General features: G+C 49.8%; 1 protein-coding gene across 1 annotated transcript; it reads right to left on the bottom strand.

Annotated features, from left to right (window-relative positions):
* Positions 1-707: 707 nt before the first annotated feature.
* On the bottom strand, positions 708-16106 carry DUSP4 (dual specificity phosphatase 4). Its single transcript, XM_084760466.1, has 4 exons — positions 15211-16106; positions 6253-6398; positions 4721-4940; positions 708-4428 (listed from the first exon to the last, which is right to left on the bottom strand). Exons 1-4 carry the CDS (start codon positions 15641-15643, stop codon positions 4043-4045), a joined length of 1185 nt encoding a protein of 394 aa, XP_084616592.1. The 5' UTR covers positions 15644-16106; the 3' UTR covers positions 708-4042.
* Positions 16107-23275: the final 7169 nt, after the last annotated feature.

Below are 23275 nucleotides of genomic sequence, written 5' to 3'. Positions count from 1 at the left end.
ACATCTTACCTATTCCTCCTAGCTTACTGTAGGCATTTCTGTTCACATGCTCATTGTAAGTTAGATCTTGTTTTCCTGGCTGTTTCCCCCACAATTGTGTGTGTGTGTGTGTGTGTGTGTGTGTGTGTGTGTGTGTGTGTGATCACCAAATTTTCTTATTAAGACCAGTGTTCCCAAGATGTTCAGTAATTCTGACAGTGAGAAATTATTTTTACTATTTAGTTTACAATTTGGATAAAAATAATGTACAGATCAGCTTGCCTTCCATCACCAGGTTTTACACAACCACTAGCTTAGTTTGTCCCTGTAGCCTTGAAGCACAACTGCTTCGTATTTCCATTGTCTTGACAAGACTATGAAGCCAGTACAATTGCCTCAGATCCGCTGGGCCTCAGACCCGGCACCTCCTTGTGTAGACTTTCTTCTACTACAGCCCGCTCTGCTCGTGTTTCCATGCTGGCTAACACTGGCCTATCCCATAGAGCCACCCGCATCTTCATCTCCTACACTGCATCACCTGTAGGGAGGCAGCCTTTTCTACCTGCCTCACAACACCACCACCGTCATCAGCTGGGCTCCACTGCAGGTGCTACTAGGTAGGCATGATTACTGGAGGTCCCAGCTCCCCCACCCCCACCCCACCCCACCCCCGTCTCCCAAGTTCTAAGAGCAGGATGCTTTCCAATGAGGGTCCACAAAAGCAGAAATGGTTGTTGAAAATGTGTTTATTTTTCCTCAAATGATCTTTGTCAAGCAATAAATAAAAACAGACATGTTTGACTCTTCTAAAAAAAAAAAAAAAGTCCCCTACACTATGTACACCCTACAGAAATACAGGCATTATCAAATGTAGAAATGACACCACTCAGAAAGACGGGTCTATTTACACGAGTTACAAGTATTGCATTGTTATCTTTCTGAAGTTCCTTGAATGATTCATGAGCTCTGAGGAAGGGCAGGGCACTGAGAAGGAGAACTTCAAAACAGACACAGACATCCTCCACCTCTCTTGGAGACAGAGTTTAAGGAAACACACCAACACCCGGACACTACACTGAGCCCACTCCCAATGCTCCACAAATTGGTTCCCACTCAGAGGGCTGCCCCAGAGACCACCTCATCCCTCAGCCAGCCGTGGACGGTGGGGCCACACTGATCCCGTAACAAAGCTTCCGCTGTAGCTCCTGTTTCACAAGCTAGATGTGTTAGCAAGACCTGGCCTCTGTCAGAATTTCATCAACCCAGAAGCAAAGGTTTCTCCAGAACTTGCTTGCACACTTCAAAGCACCTAGGAACACTGTAACATATTGGCGTCCGGATCCCACCCTCACGATCCTGGTTTCTTTGGTCAAGGGATCACCTAGAGATCAGGATCTTAAAGGCTGCCAGAGGATTGTGATGAGCAACCCACAGGAACTGTTTTGTCGCTACCCCAAGCTTCATGGTTATCATCCAATCTCTTCCGCTTGCCTCCTGCCTCTTTCTCAAGGACTCTGAATCACTTCCCATGGCTTCCCCAGCCTTACTGAAAGCCAAGCACCAGAGTACGAGGTCTCGGGGTGGGAGTGGGAGGACGAAGCTGAGAGCTGCTAGCCACCAGCTCACCTGTGCTTTAGCTCTGACTCCCTTGGATGGAGCCAAGATAAAGGGGAGAGAATTGGGAGTGTTCCCCCTTCTCTGGCAAATATTCAAGGGCTTCTGACATTTCAAAACTTCCCACCACCAGAATCAGCTCAGGGGTGGGAAAGTTAGAACGACCCTGGGATGGGGTCTTCATTAGAGATATTCCAGCCATCATCAAAGAAGCTTCTGGAAAGAGACTAACAGTTTTTTAAAGGTGCTCCCGGCGGGTTTTTTTCCCCCCTTTCAAATCAATGTCCTATTTTTCTTTCTGAGTTTTGCGTCTCATGCTGTTGTCAAATACAAAGAAAATGACTTTATAAATAGCCCCTTGACACTGTCATAGGTTTGAGTTAGGAAGCAGGGGAGGGCATGTGGAGCTCCCACTGCCTGTGTGGTTGGGGATCCAGCCTGGGATCTAGGACACACTTGGCAAACACACTCTTTATATAAAAAGTGACTGTAGTCTAAAGGCTATCTACCCTCCCTCCAGAAACCCTTACATTCTCGGACCCCAGGGCTTGTCCAGCTACAAAACCCAGTCTACATCTTCTTCAAAACATAAAACCAGCTGCCAGGAAGCAGGGGTGGGGGGTGGAGGGGAAGTCGAACCATGCAACTAGGCAGTCTACTGGGTCCCCCACCCCACCCCATCCAGGAGCTCGGCCCTTCATGCCTTAAGCCAAAGCAGCAGCAGTCAGGGAGGCAGGGCACCCCTCACTTTTCTTAACAACAAGAACACAGAATGAGGAGGCAGTTTGACACAGGTTGTCAATACAAATTGTGCCAACACAGGCTCACAGTTCACGGAAGGAGATGTCATGAACCCAGGCTGTCTGGGACTTTGGATGAGAAACAGCATTCCACCATGATTTTGACATGGAGGCTCGAAGTTTTTATTTACCTGGCTGGGATCAGGGATGTTCCTGGGGATCTACTCTGGGGGGTGAGGGGTGTGGAGAACCACACTCTCATTTCTGACAAGTCAACAGTGACCTCTGATCTGGCACTCCATCACAACTGTCCCCCAATACTACAGATGGAATAGGTTCCCTCCCCAACGCACCCCAGGCCTTCCCCATAGACAATACACATCCTCCAAAACCATTCCTCCATTTGGAAAGGCTCTTTTTAAGATGGTGTTAGCCCAGTCAGAACCCAAAATGGCTCCTGAGTCACCCAGGGTCACTTTGTAAGAGCTGGCAGCCAGCCCTAACCCCCTGGTACTCTCTCGCCCTTCCAGACTTTAAGGAGCCCCAAGTCATAGCAAACACTCATCTTTTTATTCCAAAGAGGGCTTTTGAAAGTATTCACTTGTCAGGCAGGGATTTCATAACAAGAATTTCTTGGTATACTTCAAGTAAATTCCTAAAACTGAAAATTCCAATTTATCCAAGACAGAGAGGGGGTGGGGAAGACAGGGATGGTAGTCAATCACAAAGGGATTTTTAGTTTACTTTTTAGTGATCTGGCTCTGAAGAGGGCCTTGCCAAATGATTCACTGCAGGAAAATCTGAATTGCACCCAGTTTTCCAGGAGCACCTTAGAAAAGATGGCATTTATCACAGACAATATCCTAGGCAAGTTGGAAGAAAATACTCTAGCCACAGCTACATGGACCACAGGCGAGAAAAGCTTGCATGGCTGGGTCAGTGGTCCAGGAACCAGCTGTAAAAGTAAGCAACCATCCACCGTTTTCCTTGCACATCACCCTGCCTGCTTCTCGGGAGCAACAAAGCAAGATGGTGACCATGGTGAACTGGCAGAAACCCAGACTGACCACTTACTTCCTTGTTGCCAGCACACCTGTGTATTTCTGTGCTCTACTGTATGACCTCAACAGAAATACATTCCAAAGTCATGGGACTCCTGCACATACATCCTGATGAAGTTCTCAAATATTGATTAAGCATACTTATTCAGCTGCTGACTAATTAGAAGTGGCCTAGAAGATCTGGAACAAAATTCCTGCGAATCCAACAATAGAACAAGCACACAGAACCAGGCACTTCTGGCAAACCCATTTTCTCCTCTTTCCTTTCCCTCTCCACTTAATAAAATTGGTTGGGCACATTTGCCAGGATCTGTGGGTTTCACAACTTCAAGCTTGACTGCTTTAAAAAAAAAAAAATGAGGTAAACTTCTACCTGCAAAGTAAAAACCGACACCTACACCAAGTCTTCCCTGGCCGCGGCCGACGTTATTGCTCTATGTTGGAGTGTTTTGTTTTGTTTTTAATGTGTATTTAAAGTCTTATTGCCATTCTAGCTGGCCCTGTTGTTGGCCAAGGAGAAATGGGTGGGGACAGAGCATGGTCACCTGGTCCCCCACTGGCCAGTTCCTACTTGCTGCCCTCATGTGGCTGGCACAACCCTGGCTGGGGGACCCCCCCGATGCTGGCCTTGGTCTTCCGAGACTGGTCCTAACAGCTGGGGGAAGTGGTGATGGGACTGTGCAGGTACGGCAGGTTACTGGGGGCCGAGTGCACACCCACAGACACGGGGAAGCTGAAGACAAACTGCGAGGTGGGCGTGGGAGTGGCCTTTCCCCTCTCCCGCAGAGGGCCCGAAGGGCTGGCAGCCTCGGCGGCGCAGGATGTGGCGAGCACCTGAGACTCGAACTGCAGCAGCTGCCCCATGAAGCTGAAGTTGGGCGAGATGATGCTCCTGCGCTGCTTGACGAACTCGAAAGCCTCCTCCAGCCTCACGCGCTTCTTCATCATGAGGTAAGCCAGGCAGATGGTGGCTGATCTGGAGATGCCGGCCTGGCAGTGGACCAGCACTCGCCCTCGGCAGTCCTTCACTGCATCTGGGCCAGAGAGTGTGAGAGGATTAGGGGGACCTTGGTGGACTTCGGGAACCACCACTAAGCAGGTGCATGTGACAGAAGCCAAGTCATCAGGGAAGACAAAATACACTGGATGACAGACAGTGTAGGGGGCTGCTAATGCTAGTCAGTTCCTCCCCTTCAGTTGGCTTTGATCAAATATATGGTGACGGCAATGAGAAAATACAAGCAGCGCATCATAATGCCTAAAATCACTACCCAAAGTTCCCCGGGGTTTCCCCTCGCCACCCCGAGGGGTGGGTAGGCTGCCTACCAATGTACTCGATGGCTTCCATGAACCAGGAGCTGATGTCAGCCTTGTGGTTATCTTCTACCGGGATGCACTTGTACAGGAAATGTCCCTCAAAGTGATTGGGGCAGTCAGAGGACACGTTCAGCAAGGCTGTGATCCCCAAGGCGTCGAGCATGTCCCTGCGGGCAGCATGGTAAGCGCTGCCGAGGTAGAGGAAAGGGAGGATCTCCACGGGACCCCCCTGCAGCAAAAAGAAGCAGAAAAGACCCGCCCCCAGGGGAAAAAAAAAACATGAGTGTCGGCAGCCAGGACAGGGGACTTAAGTGTTGGAGCTAGGGACAGTAAGCCAATGCAACAAGGGAGTCCAAGCGCCTGGGGGTTGAAAACTGATGGGCGGAGCTTTTCTGGCTGGCTCTTCCTTCTGGCTTGGGTTCAGTGGGACTCCGGTGGGCAGAGGCAAGTATGGCCAGGTCTTAAGGGAAGCTGGCTGGGCGGTGCCCACGACAACCGAAGCAGCACATGGACCGTAAGGCACTCTGGGAGTTGACACTGCTAAGGGATCATTGCGCGGCATGCTGTATGCCATGTGCCATGTGGTTTAGGGGATCTGTTTGGTTGGATATGTTTACAAGGAACACATCTGAGACAAGACATCTCAGACGGAGAGGAGATCGTGGCATGATGGGACATGACTGTCCTAAACTCTCAAGATGACTTAGGGACAGAGATGGTGACTCTAAAGTCATCCCCAGTCCATGAAATGAAGGGTGGGCGAGCATGGGCTTGAAGTGCAGTGTCTCAGCTTATTTATTTTTTGGTTTCGTGGTTTTTCGAGACAGGGTCTCTCTGTGTAGCCTTGGCTGTCCTGGACTCACTTTGTAGACTAGGCTGGCCTTGAACTCACAGCGATCCGTCTGCCTCTGCCTCCCAGAGTGCTGGGCTCTCAAGCTTATTTTTATGGCCCCCTGAACAAGCAAATCTCTCTTGGGGCGGGGGGGGGGGGGGGGGGGGGGGATGTGCAGCAGCCATGATTTCTGGCACTCCAGTCCATTGGTATTTTATAACTAGCTGGTATATGAGGCAATTATCCGAAGGCGATGCTCATCCTTTCCAGAATTACATCCTCCAGCTCCCTATAAGACAGGCCCATTCACACCTCTGGCGGCTAAAAAGCCAGGCATGGTAGGTACACACTTACAATCCCAGCACTGGGGAGCTGACATGGACAACAAGGTCAAGGCCAGCCTGGGCTACAAAGGGAGACCCAGTCTCAAAACAAAAACAAAACGAAATAGAGCCTGAGCCAGAAGTATCTTTATTTTTTTATTTTTCCTTAGCCAGGGTTAATGAGAGAGCGGAAAGAAATAATTCCTAGGAATAAATAGACCTGACCTAAAATCCCACCATGGTATTCGTGGTTCATTCTTTCAAATTAAGGAGTTAAGTTTGAAGTCTGAAAAAACAGAACTCTAAAAAGGAGGGGGGGGGGGCTTCAATGTTCTCCAGCATTGCCTCACCTGAACTATGGCCAGGGAACTGGGTACCACACCTACCTGGTCATGTAGTGGGGTCCCACAGGAGCTGCAGCCCAGGTCCAAGGACTCAGTGGTGCTGGAGGGCACAGGTGGCGGGATGGCTGCGAGGGCCTTGGTTTTGGAGCAGAACTCTGGGTACTCAGAGGAAAACCTCTCATAGCCACCTGTAAAGGAGAAAGGTGTTTCAGGTTAGTGGAGAGACAGCCATCAGCAGGAAGGGAGGCAGAACAATCCCACCAAGCTAAAAACAGCTGTTGGGTCCGTCTGTGCCACTAGGTGGCGCTGCGGGTCTAGAAATAATGGCTACTGAGCATTCCCCCACCCCTGCCCCCACTCACCAAGAGAGGGTTGCTTGGTCAGGGGACTATAATCAAGCATGGAAGGATACTGGCTGGGGGCTTTGGAAAAGCTTTATGGACAAGTCTTCAATCTGAGATAAGAATACACAAAGATGTACACGGATATGCCAGAGGGACTTTTCTAGAGTACCACATGCAATGAAGGGAGCCATAAGCACTTATGCAGTCAGCCAGTTGTGCCCTGCCAACACCAGCTTCATTCAGCCTTTCTGATGTGGGGGGAAAAATGTATGGGAGAGTGGGGCGGGGAGTGGGGGGGGCTGGGGGGACAAGACACGACAGCCCCGCCAGGAGGAATACTCTTCTCAGTCTCCAGTCTCTATCAATAGGGCCATAAACAAGAGGAAAAGGATTCCATCACACAAACCGCTCCTGCTACACAGGTTGGGACAAGGAAGGAAGGATTTTTTTTTCTGACCTGAGTGTGGATGAGCCCTGCAGAGATTATCGGCGCATCTTCTGGGGAAGGAAGGGTTTTGTAATAAAAAGATTGCGCCTGTTATCTGGCACAGCTGGGCGCTGTCCCACAAAGGCTTGAGGGCAGGTGTGGGGAAGGAAGGCTCTCATTTTCTGGTGGCCTCCAGGACCAGAAACTATATCACTTCAGTACAGCCTACATTGTCAAGGATCTGACACTCTCAAGGCTGGACCCACACAACTGGCTAAAATGGGAGGTGGTGACGCAGGTGGCCCTGCTGGAGAGGCACCTCAGGACTTGTGCCCTCCAGCTATCAACGACCAAAGGGTGGACATGCGAAAAGAAAAGTTTATAGTCAGGTGCTTGGCCCCTGAATTCCAGCCCTAGATGATTGCTTCCTGCTGCTTTTGAAAGGAGAAATCCCAAGGCCACATCACAAGGCTTCAGAAGCAGTGACCGGGCTTCCCCCTCTTCCCACCCCACCCCCCCCAACACCGGACGGAGGCATTGCTTGCCCTCTGCTCACTCCCTCCGGATATATAAGGATATCTCTGTGGTCAAAGTTCTTCCTGCTGAGTCACAGTGACCAGCCTCCAGAGATGGAAGCCTACAGGCCTGGTGCTGCCAGCTAAGAATGTGTTTGTGCCCTCAGTGGCCATAGCACCCAAGGGCAGGGCCCCTCTCTCCCTCCCATGAGAAATTTTTTATTTCCTCCCTCTCCCTCCCTGCCCCCGCCTCTCTCTTGTTGTTGTTTTTCAAGACAGGGTTTCTCTGTGTAGCCCTGGCTGACCTGGACTCACTTTGTAGACCAGGCTGGCCTCGAACTCACAGAGATCGCCTGCCTCTGCCTCCTGAGTGGTGGGATTAAAGGCGTGCGCCACCATGCCCAGCTAGAAATTCTTTTTCTCAAAGCAGCCCAAAAAAGGTAGAGATGAGAATCTGAGGGATAAAGGAGCAATAAAATCCTGTCACCAAAAGTCTGTCACGTGGCCTCAATTAGGGAGAGCAGACTGGCTAAACACCTCCCACTATGTACTTCTGGAAGACTTCAAAATTTTAAAGATCTCCTTGTCTGTTAACTTCCATTTAGCAATCAAAGCATTTTTTAAAAATGAAGTTAACAGCGGTTCATGGCCGAGAGGTTCCCTCCCAGAAGACAGGCTCGACCTGCCTCACCTAAAAAATAAAAGTGTGGGGCTGCCCACTGCGGCCCCGATTCTAAGGTCACAAAGCCAGGCCCTCCAGTCAGCCCCAGAGCGTGAGGAAATGGTCCCAGTCTTCTGATGGAAAAGATCTAGGAAGGGCACACAGGCCCTGAGGACAGATTACATCTTGACCTTCTGAGTCATCAGCTGTGTGCCCTACTTCCGCTCATCCTCTGACCCGAGCCCCCTGCACCTAACTCGGTTAAGAAGTGGCTATCTCCCCTGGCACAGAGTTCCTGGCAGCCTGATTCGGTTGCCTGGCACAGGCAACCTTGGGAGCGGTAGCTTCGGAGTAGCTTGCTGGCTTTGGGAAGCTGCAGCTGGTTGCTGTGTGAACAAAGTGGGGGCTGTGCAAAAGGACAGGTACAGGTGAGTTGTCATCCACACAGAGGAGAAACCTTCACGGCCTTGCCTCACATGTCCATGTCGCTGTTGAGCCTTCTGGATGGCGTCTGGGTTAGTGAAAACTAGAGACCCCAAACGGGGTATTATTTCCTGTGTCAAGCAGCCCAGCGGAAAGCGTTAAGAGAACCAGGGTCACCCACGCACGGAGCAGACAAGGGAGCCACTTGCGGTCGCAGGGACAGGTTAAGCTCAGGGGCTAGCATTCACTCCTGACAACCTTGAACCCAGGCTTATCAGGGGCCCCCGCAGTCCATTCACACTGGCTGATGATCCCCTGACATCCCAGAGTGGGCTATGTAAGACTTCAGACCCAGGCGTTTCCGGTGAGCATTCGAGAATGGCATGACCCATGCTTAAAAGCAGCAAACTGAAGCCTAGGCCCGTGTTGCATTTCTAGATGTGTCAGCTTATGATCATGGTGTGAACTTAATGGGTCTGGTCTTTGTTTGTTTGTTTGTTTGTTTTTCAGGGTTTCTCTGTGTAGCCTTGGCTTTGTAGACCAGGCTAGCCTCAAACTCAGAGATTTGCCTGCCTCTGCCTTCCCAAGTGCCCCGGGCTTACAGATGGGCACCACCGTGCCCAGCAATGGGCCTGGTTTCATTGAGGCAGGGTCCCACTCTGTAGCCGAGGCTGTACTCAAACTCATGGCAATCTTCCTGCCTCAACCTTCCCAGTCCCCAAGTGCTTGGATTATGGATATGAACCTCACCTCCCCCACCCCCCACCCCCAGCAGGTGTTATTTCTTACAGTGTGTAAGTAAAGCTGCCTTAAAACGTTTTTCCCCTCCTAACTAGCCCACCTTTGTGCTAGTGCCATAACGGCCACAGCCTCTGCAGTGAAGGACCAGTTTTAGGCCACCCAGGGGTTTTGTTGTTGTTTGGTGGGTTGGTTGGTTGGTTGGTTGGTTGGTTGGTTCGTTTTTGAGATAGGGTTTCTCTGTGCAGCCTTGGCTGTCCTGGACTCACTTTGTAGACCAGCGATCTGCCTGCCTCTGCCTCCCAAGTGCTGAGATTAAAGACGTGGGCCTCCACCGCCCGGCAAACCACCCAAGTTTTATCCGAAACTTACTCCCACTATACAGGGAAAGGGCCAGGCTCTCCCTACACCTCCTGAACATACATGTCCAAGAAAGGTGGAAGCCAGGCATGATGTTTACAGCTGGTCAGTCTGGCCATCTCCAAAGCATTGGGCATCTTCTGAATAAAATTTCTTAACATATGCCAATGAATGTCACCGGCTTTTTCTATGTCCTATTGAATGTCATTTCTTTCTTTTGCATTAATAAGCACATGTAAAAGAGCAGGTTGGTTCCTAGCACTAAAAAACAAAAAATTAAATAAAAATCAGCCAGGTGGGCTGGAGAAACCTAGCTCAGAGGTTAAGAGCACCATCTGTTCTTCTGAAGGTCCCCAGTTCAATTCCCAGCAACCACATGGTGGCTCACAACCACCTGTAATGAGATCTGATGCCTTCTTGTGGTGGGCAGGCACACGTGTGGGCAGAATACTGTGTAAATAATAAATAAAAATCTTTAAAAAAAAAAGAAAGAAAGAAAGAAAGAAAGTAAACTTAAAAAAAAAAATCAGCCAGGTATGGTGGCACACTCCTTTAATCTCAGCATTCAGGAGGCAGAGGCAGGTGGATCTCTTGAGTTTGAGGCCAGACTGGCCTGTAAAAGGACTTCCAGGACAGCCAGGGATGTTACACAAAGAAACTCTGTCTCAAAAAGCCAAAATAAAAGTAAACTTTAAAAAAAAAAAAAATATATATATATATATATATATATATATGTATGTATATGTATATGTATATGTATAAAAGAATAAAGAACTTATCTCCCTTGCTTATTATCCTTCAGCCTGTAAGTCAGAAGTGGAAGTCTATGCAGGGTTTCCCAGGGCTTGCTGGAGGGGCAGCTATACCTCCAGTTCGCTCCTCCCCCCTCCTCCTCTGACTCTTTACATTCAACAGCAAAGCATTTCAGAGTGCAAACCATGACGGTGAGGGCCTCTTAGCCATAAATTCTGCCCCCTAGTTGGGTGCCAGGCCCTGAAGGAGTGGAGATAGCACAAGTGGAACCGCTTTACAAGGGCAAGCTGGTTGGTGCTGGTAATGCCTTCACAACAGGCTTCCTAGAGCGGCGGAGTCGCTGCTGCGTGACTTACAGCTGTGGATCTTAACGAGGCTGTCAGTCAACGGCGAGAATGCCACCCAAGCCAGGGTCTTGCTCTGGCCCAGAAAGGGTGTCTAGGTTGCCTGAAGGTCGTTGTCTGCCTTGGGAAACCTCACTTTAACAGAGCAGTCTTCAGACTCTGCCTACTTCCTGGACTTCTGACCTTGGAATTCCCAATTCAGAGAGCCTGCTCTTTCCTAGGCTAGTAGGCTGAACCCCTTAAGGCAGTGATTCTCAACCTGGGGGTCTCGACCCTCTCCCGGAGGTGGGGGTGGGAGGACTTTTTTAAGCGGGGCTAATCAGATATCCTCCACATCAGAGATCAAAATTAGTTATGAAGTAACAACAAATAATTTTATGGTGGGGGGGGGTCACCACAACATGAGGACTGTATTAAAAGGGCACACAGTGTTGGGGGTGGGAGGTGGGGGCTAGATCTTTCTTGCTGTCCCTCCTTGTCCTTCCACTTTATCTGCTGTGTCCAGCAGGCTGGCTTCTGTTGAGGAGTAGCTGACTTGTCTTCCAGTCACATTCCCTCTCCGCCAGGAACTGCCCCTCTCTCTCTCTCTCTCTCTCTCTCTCAGCAAGGAAAGCAGCTACCCAGCTTTACAGGCTCGAGGTATTTAGAGGAATTTCTTGGCTTTTTAATGACCTTTTTCTACAAGATGAGAAACCCTGATAGTCTTAAGGACCAGGAGGAACTCCACGGCCACCACTCCTGCTTCTTTAGTTACCTTTGCTGAATGGAAACCTCAATAAATGAATGGGTTCACTTGATGCCAAAGCTGTGCTCCCCTCCAGTCACTGTAACCCCACGGGGACTCTTTTTATTTTATTATTTTATTTTGTTTTGTTTTGTTTTGAGACAGGGTTTCTTTGTGTAGCCTTGGCTGTCCTGGACTCACTTTGTAGATCAGGCTGGCCTCGAACTCACAGCGATCTGCCTGCCTCTGCCTCCCGAGTGCTGGGATTAAAAGCATGTGACACTCCCACCCACCACCCCCACAGGCCCAGCTATACAGCCTGAGAGCTCCAGGAGACAAGAGAGACAAGCAGGCACCAGCTGAGGTGCTGGTTGAACGGGACCCCAAGACCTGAGGGCAGGTGAGTTTTAACCATGAGGGGAAAGACGACTGTCTAGCTGGTCATCTCAATAGCTCAAAAGAGCCCCCTGAATTAATTTTGCAATTTGGGTTTGAATGCGAACTGAGGTCATGAGGTAAATTCTAGACAAGAGGGAAGTTCAGATGGTTCAAAGAAGGCTGTGTAGAGGAGGCTGGTCAAGAATTTGTAATCCAGTCGTCTTGGGCTCCAAGCTGCAGGAATCCACATCAGCTGACATTTTTGTGTGTGTGTGTGTGTAATAGATTAATTTGTGACATTGGGGATGCTGGCATGAAAGAATTACTTCTATTAGGCTAGGACTTTTTTTTTTCTTATAAAAACCAGGTTATTCTAAAAAAAAAAAAACCCCAACCCAAAGGTTTATCGAAGCTAACAATCTGAAAGGCGTAAACTGAGAAAAATCTGAAAAACTTAAAATTTTTTAGAAACTGTCTCTAAAATGCCTTAGGGAAATGTAAGAGTTTAGTTACTGTTTTTACCAACACTTGCTCAATGGTAGCAATTGTACAAGATTAATGATACTTTAATAAAGTTTAATTCCTGCTTTTAAACCCTTGCTTATGAAAATGCAAGTAACCAGTCATCTTTTTAAAAGAAAAAAAAAGGGGGGGCTGGGATTAAAGGCACTTATGAGGGCAGGGACGGGGGGGGGGGTGGGCAACAAATTGATCGATTGCCTAGCCTGGAAGGAACCCACCAAGTCTCTCCCCTTCCTGCCTGTCCACTGTCGGCCCCTCCTCGCTCCACCTGGTTCCCCAGCTGAGCCAAATTACCCCATTAATACCGAAGCACAAACCTACGAAGCTTCTCTTCAGGGGCATGATTCCCTCTCTCCCACCAAGAAGACCGCTCTCAGGCTGGCACGGGGTTAGGGGTGGAGGGTTAAGGGGGCCGCTTGCTTGGTCCCCGTGACCTAGAGCAGACATATTCTAGCTGCCCTCTCTACCACGGCCTTTCAATAGCTGGCAGGGAGGAGGAGGAGGAGGAAGAGGAGGAGGAAAGGAGGGAGGACCAGGGCGTCTGCTCAGGCGGCACATCCACATAAACTAATGCAGCCAGACATCCTGCCATCTTTACAAGACAAGGGACAACAGTCCTCCCCACTTTCATTTTAGGCTTTGCTTCCAAGGGCTGCTAAACTACTTTTTGGCTAGGGGTAGTGGTAAATAAACACAAAAACAAACTAAAAAAAAAACAAAAACAAAAACAAAAAAACTAAGCAATCCAGACCTGTGGCCAGGCCTAGATGAGCACCACCTCAGGACTGGGAAGCAGCCTTTGGCTTTGAGAGGGAAGAGGTGATTCTCGCAGCCCAGTAAGGGAAGGAGTTGGAAAGCAGAGATTAATCAAGCTCAGCTAGAAGGAAATGCTGCCTTTCTGAGGGCCAGGCCAACTTGGCCACTCACTGTCATTTTGCCCAGAGGCCACCTGCCCTGTCCGGTCTTACGTCATTATCTGCCCTGAAGCATCACTCAGAACTGATCTGGTCTCCCAGTCTCCGGACTGGTAGAGTGCCGGGAGCCATGAGGTTTAAAGTTAAAAATATGCCTGCCTCCCTAGGCGCCTGGTCGGCCCAGAAGCCTGCGCCCCGGAAGGAAGCCTAAGGGCTCCGGATCAAGGCCCGCAGCTGCGGTTCCGGCGCGATCCCCTCCGTATTTCTTCCAAGAAGAAAAACAAAACAATCCCCGACTCCACGTGGGTCTAAAGTACTCCCAAATCCAGGGCTGGAAGGCATGGGCTCCAGCTCTCTCAATCTAACGGCTGAGGAACCCAGGACATCCTGGGCTCCCCATGGGACTGTCACCCCAAAACAACTTTACCTTTCCCCCACCCGCGGGAGCTCGACTCGAGGAGAGGTGGCAAGTTGGAACAATAAGCCAAGCAGAACCCCGCCGAAGGAAGACATGGGACCTGTGCCTGACCCAGGGCTCCGGGTACCGCGTGGAGCCCCAGTCTTCCCAGCAGTTGCTCCTAAAACAGTTTAGAGGCTCTGTTGGAGGAGCAAAAGGCGGCCCTCGAGGGAAAAAAAACAAAGGAAAGTCAGCAAAATCGCCTTAGCAGTTCAGCCTCAGGTCAACAGCAGCGCTTCCCCGGCAGCTGACCGGTCAAATGGTCAGGAAACAACTGCGGAGAACAAAGCCCTCCGCTGTTGAGCTCGCCCGCACTCAGCCGCTTCCCGGTGCTTTTCGGAGGGCAACCGGAAAAAGGCTTTCGCTCCAGACCTCACTTTCTTACTGTGGACAGGTAACCGAAAAGAAAAGTCTAGGCAAGGAGGCCAAGAGCCGCCGCAGGGAAATGGGCGGCTTTTCTAAGGGGGAGGTCGAAAATACCTCCCGGGTTCGGAAGCGAAGACCCGAACCACGCGAAAGAATGCGCGGAATGCGGCGGCCGGAGATAGGGTCGCAGCGCAGCAGGGGGCGCCCGACCCTCCCGCGCTCGCCCGCCGCTCCCCAGCCGGAGGCCCGCACACTGGCGCGGCTGGCAGGTGCGGCGAGCGGTCGGTCTCTTTTTCTCCAGCGTCTGGGATAGTGAGATCTTCTGGGGGGTGTCTACTCTCTAAATTTGACAAGCCACCTTCTCTCCAGTCGCCAATTTCGGCCAGCGTTCGCCTCATCCAGGCACGCGCCGCCAGCAGAGTTGAGAATGGTTGTGTGAACAAAAGGTGGTAATTCTGTGCTGCGGGGATTATCAGGAGGAGGAGCGTTTCTGCCTAGTATCCCCCCCCCCCCCAATACAGCACTTAAGCCTCCTCTAGCCCGGGGCAAAGGGAGTTGGGCACCTTCCAATAAGGCTCCGAGTTGAGGCAGCAGGGAACAAGATACATATTGCTCCCCAGATCCGCAACCCTCCAAAGGCAGGATTGCGTACTAACTCCTTAGGCAGATCCCATGTCAGCGTTCACCTTCCTTCACCCCTCTTTAGGGTTCTCAGGGTTATACGCAGGGACAGGCCTCTCTTGTCCCTGTGGGACTTGAAGAGCGCGTTCTCAGCACTTGAAGCTGGGCTGCGCAGAGGAACCGCTGCCAGCATCCAGGCCAGAACCGTCCATGTCAATAAACAGGGAAACTCTAGGACGCGTGCGGATTTCAGGTGACTGGGGAAACGCGCCAGCACAGCCTCCCTGGGACTTGGGCTCAAAACCACAGTAAAACCGTGCACACTGACACGCACAAAGACACGCAAGACGACTCCCGCAGCCCGAAGTCACTCGGGTACTTCTTTCTATGCCCAGCAGAGCGCCAAGTACCTTACCCCTACCCTCCAGATCGCGCCCGGGCGCCCACGTTTACCTTTAAGCAAGCAGATGTCTGTACGTTCCGCGTTACGGCGCAGAGCCTGCACGACCAGCGACACCGTGCTGTCCTCCCGGAGACTCTCGGCGCGCGGGCTGCGCTCGTCGTAGACGATGACGGCCGAGTAGAGACCAGAGCGCAGGCGGGCGCGCACCTCTTCTTCGGCGGGCAGAATCTGCTCCAGACTCACCGAGCCTTTGGCTCTCCGCCGCACGATGGTATTGCAGCGCACGTTAACCGAGCCTCGGATGTAGCCCGCGCTGTGCGCCAGAAACGGTCTGCAGTCTAGCAGCAGGCACTTGCCGCCGCTCAGCAGCCCCAGGGCGCCGTGGCTGCCGCTGCCGCCCGCGCCGCCGCCGTTCTCATCTCGGTTCATCAGCCTTTTGAGCACGCTGCAGTCCATCTCCCGCAGTTCCTCCATCGTCACCATGTCGCCGGGAAACGCAGCAGCTGGGGAGCTGGAGAAGGCCAAGGGCTCTCAGGTCAGTTAATCTACAAGGAGCAGGCGAAGGCTAAGAAGGCGCCTGCCGAAGTAGCAGCAAACTTGGCCCCAGGCTCTTCTCCCCTACACCTCTTCTTCCTCCCGCAGCCTCGACGTTACATAGCAGTCCAAACCTTCTCCGGCGCCAAAGCAGGCAGGCGCGCGACCCGCAAGATAGTGGCTAAGGAGAAGAGTGTGTTTACGAGAAGGGACTCCTCTCGGTTTGCAGCCTCTAGTGTGTTTTGCTAGCTGGGCTGTTCCTGCCGTCACCTTCTCAGGCGCCGCTGTTTCCCCAACAGCCAGCCGGAGCTGCGTGCACTGCCCCAGCCAGAGTTTCCTCCCCGGTTTAGAGATTTATTAATGCTCGCCGGCTCTCCCGGGGGAGGGAAGAGTCATTACTACCTCTCCAGGCCCCGCCCTCCCCCGCGCAAGCGCCCCGCCCAGCCTCCGCCCCCACCCCAGCTCGTGAATGGAGCACCGGCTCCCTCGCACCCAGTCACGGGAACTCGACGTCACAAAGAGAGGAGTAAACAGGGCGCTCGGTGCTCGCTGCCAAGGCCCATTCATAAAACTGAGACCTAGAGGAAAAAGGAGGCAGCCTCCGACCCGCTCGCGAGCTGGCAGCTTCGGGACTTTGTGAATGGAGCCGCTGCGCGGCGCCCTATCGGTCCTCAGCCCCGGAGCGCAGCGTGCGGTTTAAAGATAGTAGCGGGTAGCGACGCCGGCCTAACGGAGGCCTGGGCTTTCAGCTTGGAAGGCTTCACCTCTGCGCCCCGCTCCCGCCATCCTGCCGCGCAGTGGAACCGAGCCCTGTGCGGCTGCCACCCTAGAGGGCTTCGGACCTTTTCTCACCGGATTTAACCTTGCTCTTCGGGTCCAGCCGGTTCTGTTGTGTTTTGTTTTGTTTTTAATGCGATTCCCCAGACGTTAGCTTATACATCACCAAGATCGATTTCCATCCTGAGCTATTATATCAGTTTTATAGCTTCCCGTGGAACGAGGGCAAACCCCGACTTTGAAAGATGAAAGGAAAGGTCCCCGCGCCAAAGCCCAGTAACAAAAGAAAGGTGTAGGGTTTTGTTGCTTTACAACCCAGAGGGGGCCGTTAATTAGCGGAATGGCGTGTCGGTGCTGGAGAAGTGAGCGGCACTCCGGCTCAAGCTTCCTAACGTGTTTATTTAACCATGGTTGGGGGGGGGGCGTACCCGGACGTTTTCCTCTCTGGGGGAAGTCCTCCCTCTTGCTCTCTCAGGCGAACTGTCCTCTCAGGAAATGATTGTTAGAGTTCACATTTTGGTGTGAAGAAAAATGGTGAAAAGTGTCCTTGCGAAGAATGACCTTTTGAAAAACAAATTTAATAAGCTCGGAGACGATTCGTAGTATTTCTACATACCTCTTTTCAGGTCACGTAGCATCCGCACCGGGGTTTCACTTTCCCAGAGGCATTTAATTTCCCAAGGGCTTGCTTTTGGCAAGAGGGGAGGTTGTGCGCGCACGCGGTGGGGACCTTACAGAAGCCAAAAATTATTCGGCCGAGATCTTGCCAAGTCTTGTTAACCATAATTAATCACCGAACGAGGCGATTACGGGGTTCGCTCGCGGCCTTGGTGGCGGCGAGGTCGAATATTCCATTTCAGGTCGCGGGTGGAAGGCCGCGGAACCCTCAGGGTCCTTCCGGCCCAGTTCAGCCTTCTCCACTTTTGCTTTGTTCTCTGCGGAGCGGCTCTCCCGGGCTCACCTCTAGCCCCTACCACCCATTTCCAAGGCCTTCTAACCCGCTCGCCTCTCGTGCACTCTGAAGTCCCCGACATCCCTATCTAGACTGTGTGGGGGCGCTGATCATCTTTTTGCCTCAGGTTCTAAAGTGCCACTGCAATATTCCTGTCTTAATTTTTGTTTGTTGGTTGGTTTATGGATACTCTTTCAGGAAAAAAAAAAAAACGATTGCTTGTGGGTTAATTTGTTAATGACATACTAGTGACCCCCTCCCTTTACGCCGCCGCACCTTAACTGTTGGCGCCAGGGGTGCGTGATCACTCAAATCCGGCCTCCGGAAGGAGCTACCGGAGCAAACTGACAAAGGCTGCCTGGGGCAAGGTCTTGGGCACCCAGCTTTATGGCTGGGAAAGCAGCAAGGGCGCCCTGTACCAGTGAGGAGGCGAAGGGGGGGTTGTTTTCTCTTGCTTCGGAGAGAGCTGTGGGGACGTCTAGTGCTTCCCTCTCGCGAGCCAACCATGCGTGCTTGGCATCCCAGGTGCCTCGACAGCCGTGGCCAGATTCTCTCTCCTGGGGCCTCTCTCCGTAGTTTACAAATTCAGCGGCTACCAGGCCTCAGCTCTGGTAGGAAAAACAGACTGCTTTACAAAATCTCCCAAAGAGTTTCAGTCAGAACCAGGTCTGGGCCAGTTTCACTGGAGTCACCAGAGTAGGATGCGGGTGGGGGATTGTCCCTGGGCGGCGCTCGCCACGCTCCGATAGCCTTTGTCTCCCTTGCGTTAGGGCTGCTCCCCCGCCGGCCAGGCCGGAGGCGGGGCAGGGAGGGCGGGGGGTGGGGGGAGAAGAAGGTAAATGCTCACGTGGCCCGTAAATAACAGTCAAATCCGGGGAGTAGAGGGGAGGAAAATGCCCACCGAACAAAGGGCAGCTTTCTGCACCTGACAGTAATCCTTGCCGGAGAAGCCCGTAAATCCAGTAGGCGAGTCACACGCAGGAGGTGTGGGCAGGCGCGTGTGAGTGTGTGTGTGTCCACGTGTGCGTACCCGCGCCTGCGCGCCTGATCCTGGAGGGGGGTAGCCACTTCGGACTTAGCACATTTAAGCCAAGAGCCGCTTTTGTTGAGCAGATGATGTTGAATAGAACAACAAAATCTCCCTCCACCCCCCACCCTGGTTCAGGAACTGCCTTCAGCAGTATGAATGTCAGCAAATGAGCTTTAAATGACAGCATTGTGTTTACCCCGGATACTGTGTGAGCACCCTGGATAATTTTCTTAATGGAAGCGTATGAGCCATTTGGTCCACAGTTAGGTGAAATACAACGTAAGGTCTACCCTATACCGGCTATACAGAAGATAAAAAACAGGCTTTCCATTGGTCCTCAGGCTGAAGGGTGAGAAAACAGTTTACACAGGAACTTCGTGAGCCAATTTGTCAATAAAATCTTGCAGAAAACAAAGGCATTTTGGGAATATCCGCAGGGACAGGGGGTGGAATTGCCCAATTTACATTCAACAGTAAACCTCGCGGTGGAAATGCTTTTAAAAATTCACTGTGACATGTGAACCCGACTTCTCTTTCATCAGGCAGTCCTTAGACCGACCTTATTAGTCACTGTCAGGCTCCGACAAATCCCCGTGCTTATTTAAGAGCCTTTCTTTCCAATTAGAAAGTTTTGTGATCTGGGGATTGGAAGGCAGGCATGGACTCCCCAGAGAAGATTGTGGCTTCTATTCTGGTTTTGATGGCAACCTCTGAGTCACAGCCCTGTCCCAAAGTAACTGAATAAAACTCGCCTTTAAAAAAAAAATCATTGAAAAAAAATATCATTGATAAGTGAATATTCAGAGTGGCAGTGCATAGGCGTTGTGTGGATTCCTTGGCTTTGTGACCTTGCTCCTTACTCTAACTGCACAGGAAACATCCTTTTTACCTGAACCTAGCTGTACTCTAATAATAAAATGCTGGGGAGAACCACAGTGTTAGGCAACACTGACAAATGGAGTCTTGAACCCTGTGTCTCTCTCTCTCCTCTTCACCTCTGACCTCAAGCCAAAGTTCCTTGGGAGGCAATGGAAATCTTCAACACCTAGAAATCAACAAAAGAACTCAAAAGCACAAGCTAAACAGAGCTTTGGTTGAGTTTTATGAGATAGGCTTTCCTGTAGCCCAGGCTAGCCTGAAACTTGCTGACCAACCAGAAGAGGGCATCGCATTATAGATGGTTGTGAGCCACCATGTGAATTGAACTCAGGACCACTGGAAGAGCAGCCAGTGCTCTTAACCTCTGGGCCATCTCTCTAGCCCCTGGCCATGAACTCTTAATCCCACTGCTGTGCTGTAAGACTATTGAAATACTGGATTCCAAAGAAGGACATTTCGCCGAGGAATCTCATGCTGGTTGGAGGGAAAAGCTGAAGCCTTACTGCCAGAAAAAGAAGCTGGCTCCAAGGAAGAGATTTCACGGTTTATCACACCACTTTTTAGGACAGACTTGGAGCCAAGACCATGACAGAAACCAACCCTTGACCAGGACTGTTAATTATGCATAGCCCTTGCTCTTTGTTTAAACTTAAACCTCCTGTTAGTGCCTGGATGGCAGACTGGGTGGCACTAGGCGTCTTTATTTGTTCTTCCCAACGGGACTACTGTAAGTAAATCTAACCCTGTCGTTCACTATTACTACCTGCCTCTTTGTTGGTGTATTACAGATGGGGTGGCTAAGCCTATAGACGCCTAAACTTTTGGCCTGGGTTTGAGACCTAACATCAGGGATCACCAGAGTCCAAGCTTTGAGTCTAAAAACTCCACTGACAATGCGTCCATTCTCGAAGTTCTGGGATTATAAACATATGCCTCCAAGCCCATCTGAAGGGCCTCTTTACTGCTAACTTTACCAGAAGAGTTTGTAGTTTATCATTCCCCCCCTTCTTGTTGGTTTGGTTTGGTTTTCAAGACAAGGTTTCTCTGTGTATAGACCCATGACCAAAGGCCTGTGCCACCATCACTCAGCTCATCCTCCTTTTCTGGCTTTGTACCACATACCAAGGATTTAAAATGCTAGATTTCCCACCAGGCGCTCTGAGGAAAGTGAAGCATTGCTTCACTTGCTGTTTTATTGGATGATTATTCCATCAAGACTAAGCTCCCACATTTAGCTTAGTGGCCCTGGGCAAGATGCTCTACCTTAGCCAAAATTTCTTCACCTTGAAAATGAAGCTTAGGCAGGAGTTTCCTGTCCATATGGTTCTATATGTTTAAAGCCTGGATGATATGAGTCTATATGTTTAAAGCCTGGATGATATGAGTCTATATGTCTAAAGCCTGGATGATATGAGTCTATATGTTTAAAGCCTGGATGATATGAGTTCTATATGTTTAAAGCCTGGATGATATGAGTCTATATGTTTAAAGCCTGGATGATATGAGTCTATATGTTTAAAGCCTGGATGATATGAGTCTATATGTTTAAAGCCTGGATGATATGAGTCTATATGTTTAAAGCCATGATGATATGAGTCTATATGTCTAAAGCCTGGATGATATGAGTCTATATGTTTAAAGCCTGGATGATATGAGTCTATATGTTTAAAGCCTGGATGATATGAGTCTATATGTCTAAAGCCTGGATGATATGAGTCTATATGTTTAAAGCCTGGATGATATGAGTCTATATGTTTAAAGCCTGGATGATATGAGTCTATATGTCTAAAGCCTGGATGATATGAGTCTATATGTTTAAAGCCTGGATGATATGAGTTCTATATGTTTAAAGCCTGGATGATATGAGTCTATATGTTTAAAGCCTGGATGATATGAGTCTATATGTTTAAAGCCTGGATGATATGAGTCTATATGTTTAAAGCCTGGATGATATGAGTCTATATGTTTAAAGCCTGGATGATATGAGTCTATATGTCTAAAGCCTGGATGATATGAGTCTATATGTTTAAAGCCTGGATGATATGAGTCTATATGTTTAAAGCCTGGATGATATGAGTCTATATGTCTAAAGCCTGGATGATATGGTTCTATATGTTTAAAGCCTGGATGATATGAGTTCTATATGTTTAAAGCCTGGATGATATGGTTCTATATGTTTAGAGCCTGGATGATATGAGTCTATATGTCTAAAGCCTGGATGATATGAGTCTATATGTTTAAAGCCTGGGTGATATGAGTCTATATGTTTAAAGCCTGGATGATATGGTTCTATATGTTTAAAGCCTGGATGATATGAGTCTATATGTTTAAAGCCTGGATGATATGATTCTGAGCAGCTGAGTCCTTCTCAGTCCCAAACTCACTTGCTGTGCCCAAGGCCAAGCACACATGGAGGCTAGTCTCTAACTCTTCTTTGCGCACACACACAGACACACGCACACGCACACGCACACACACACACACACACACACACACTTTTTTAAAGGATATATATACTCTTAGAGAATGAAGTTCATGGGTTTTCCTTATTTGCAGCAAACATTGATGTCTCAAACAGTCTCACGATACCAGGGTGGGGGGTGGGGTGGGGTGGGTGTTGTTTTGTGTCATTTTCGCCAGGTGCGGTAGTGCATGACTAATCTTAGAACACAGGAGGCAGAAGGATTAGAGAGTTGGAGAGCTAGCCTGGGCTACATAGAAAACCATGTCTCAAGGGGTGGGGGATCCAGTTTTGAAGACGAATGGATGGACTCAGCCATGTCTCTGTCATTCTGGCTGTGCATATTTTTTTCCCTTCATCTCTTCCTTCACTCAACAGACATGCTAAACTCAGCATGAGGAACAAGTGTGTCCAGGTCACCAGTGATGCCTTCACAGACTTTGATCTACTCAGTCAAACTGGGACAGCTGCCAATGTGTGCTATATATACCCTTATAGCACCGATATATATCCTTATAGAAGAGCAGATAAAATGCCAGGGAGGGTCAAAAGACAAAGGAATTGAACTGTATTGTCAGATTATGGAAATAGAAGAAAAAGGCTGCTGTTAGTGAGATATCTTTGGCCACTTGAATGTTACCCCTGGAACTCAGCCCTTGATTCCTCTCAGAAATCTACAAAAAACAAAAACAAAAACAAAAATAAAACCCGCTGTCTCACCTCTGACATTCATTCTGCCCTTGTGTCTTACATTCTTTTCCTTTTATTTGTTAGCATCTCTCTTCCCCCAGTGGATTTTTGCCTGCTAAAAATAGACAAGCAATTGTCTGGAACTACAAGGGAAGCAAGATGATGCAAAAGCGATGTGAAAATTTACCCAGCGACTGAGCCAAGCTAGATGCTGACGACCTAGCCATGAGTCTAACTTTCATTACCATATCAATTAAGTCCTTTGCTTTACTGCCTTGGTTTCTGCAAAACCCAAGAGAGTAATGGAATTATTGTTAACCTTTTTTTTTAAGACAGCAAAAGGTCTAAATTATTCTGCCAAGGATTTGGCAAGGCTCCTTGTGTTTCAAGCCGAATGCTGAAGTGTGCAATCAGGATTTCTTTTGGCCATGTGATAGTCTTATTTTTTAAAAAAAAGTCCTACTAAGCCCTAGTGTGCTGGTGCAAGGCTTTATCCCAAATACTCAGGAAGCAGACACAGGTGGAGCTCACTGAGTTTGAGGCCAGCTTGGGGACATAGCAAGTTCAGGACTAGCCAAGACTACATGGTTACACAGTGAGCTCCTGCCCCCCTCAAAAAAAAAACCTCAAATCAAAACAAACAAAAAATTCTTACTAAGAAGTAAGCATGAAATCAAATTAAGATGTGCTTTCTAAAGCTTCTGGGTGTTTTTTTGTTTTTGTTTTTGTTTTTGGAGACAGGGTTTCTCTGTGTAACAGCCGTGGCTGTCTTGGACTCACCTTGTAGACCAG

This window comes from Acomys minous, assembly GCF_964271855.1.
Source record: "Acomys minous genome assembly, chromosome: 15".
Classification (NCBI taxonomy): domain Eukaryota; kingdom Metazoa; phylum Chordata; class Mammalia; order Rodentia; family Muridae; genus Acomys; species Acomys minous.
Note: the sequence above shows the minus strand (reverse complement) of the source record. Positions and strands in the feature narration are given on the sequence as shown.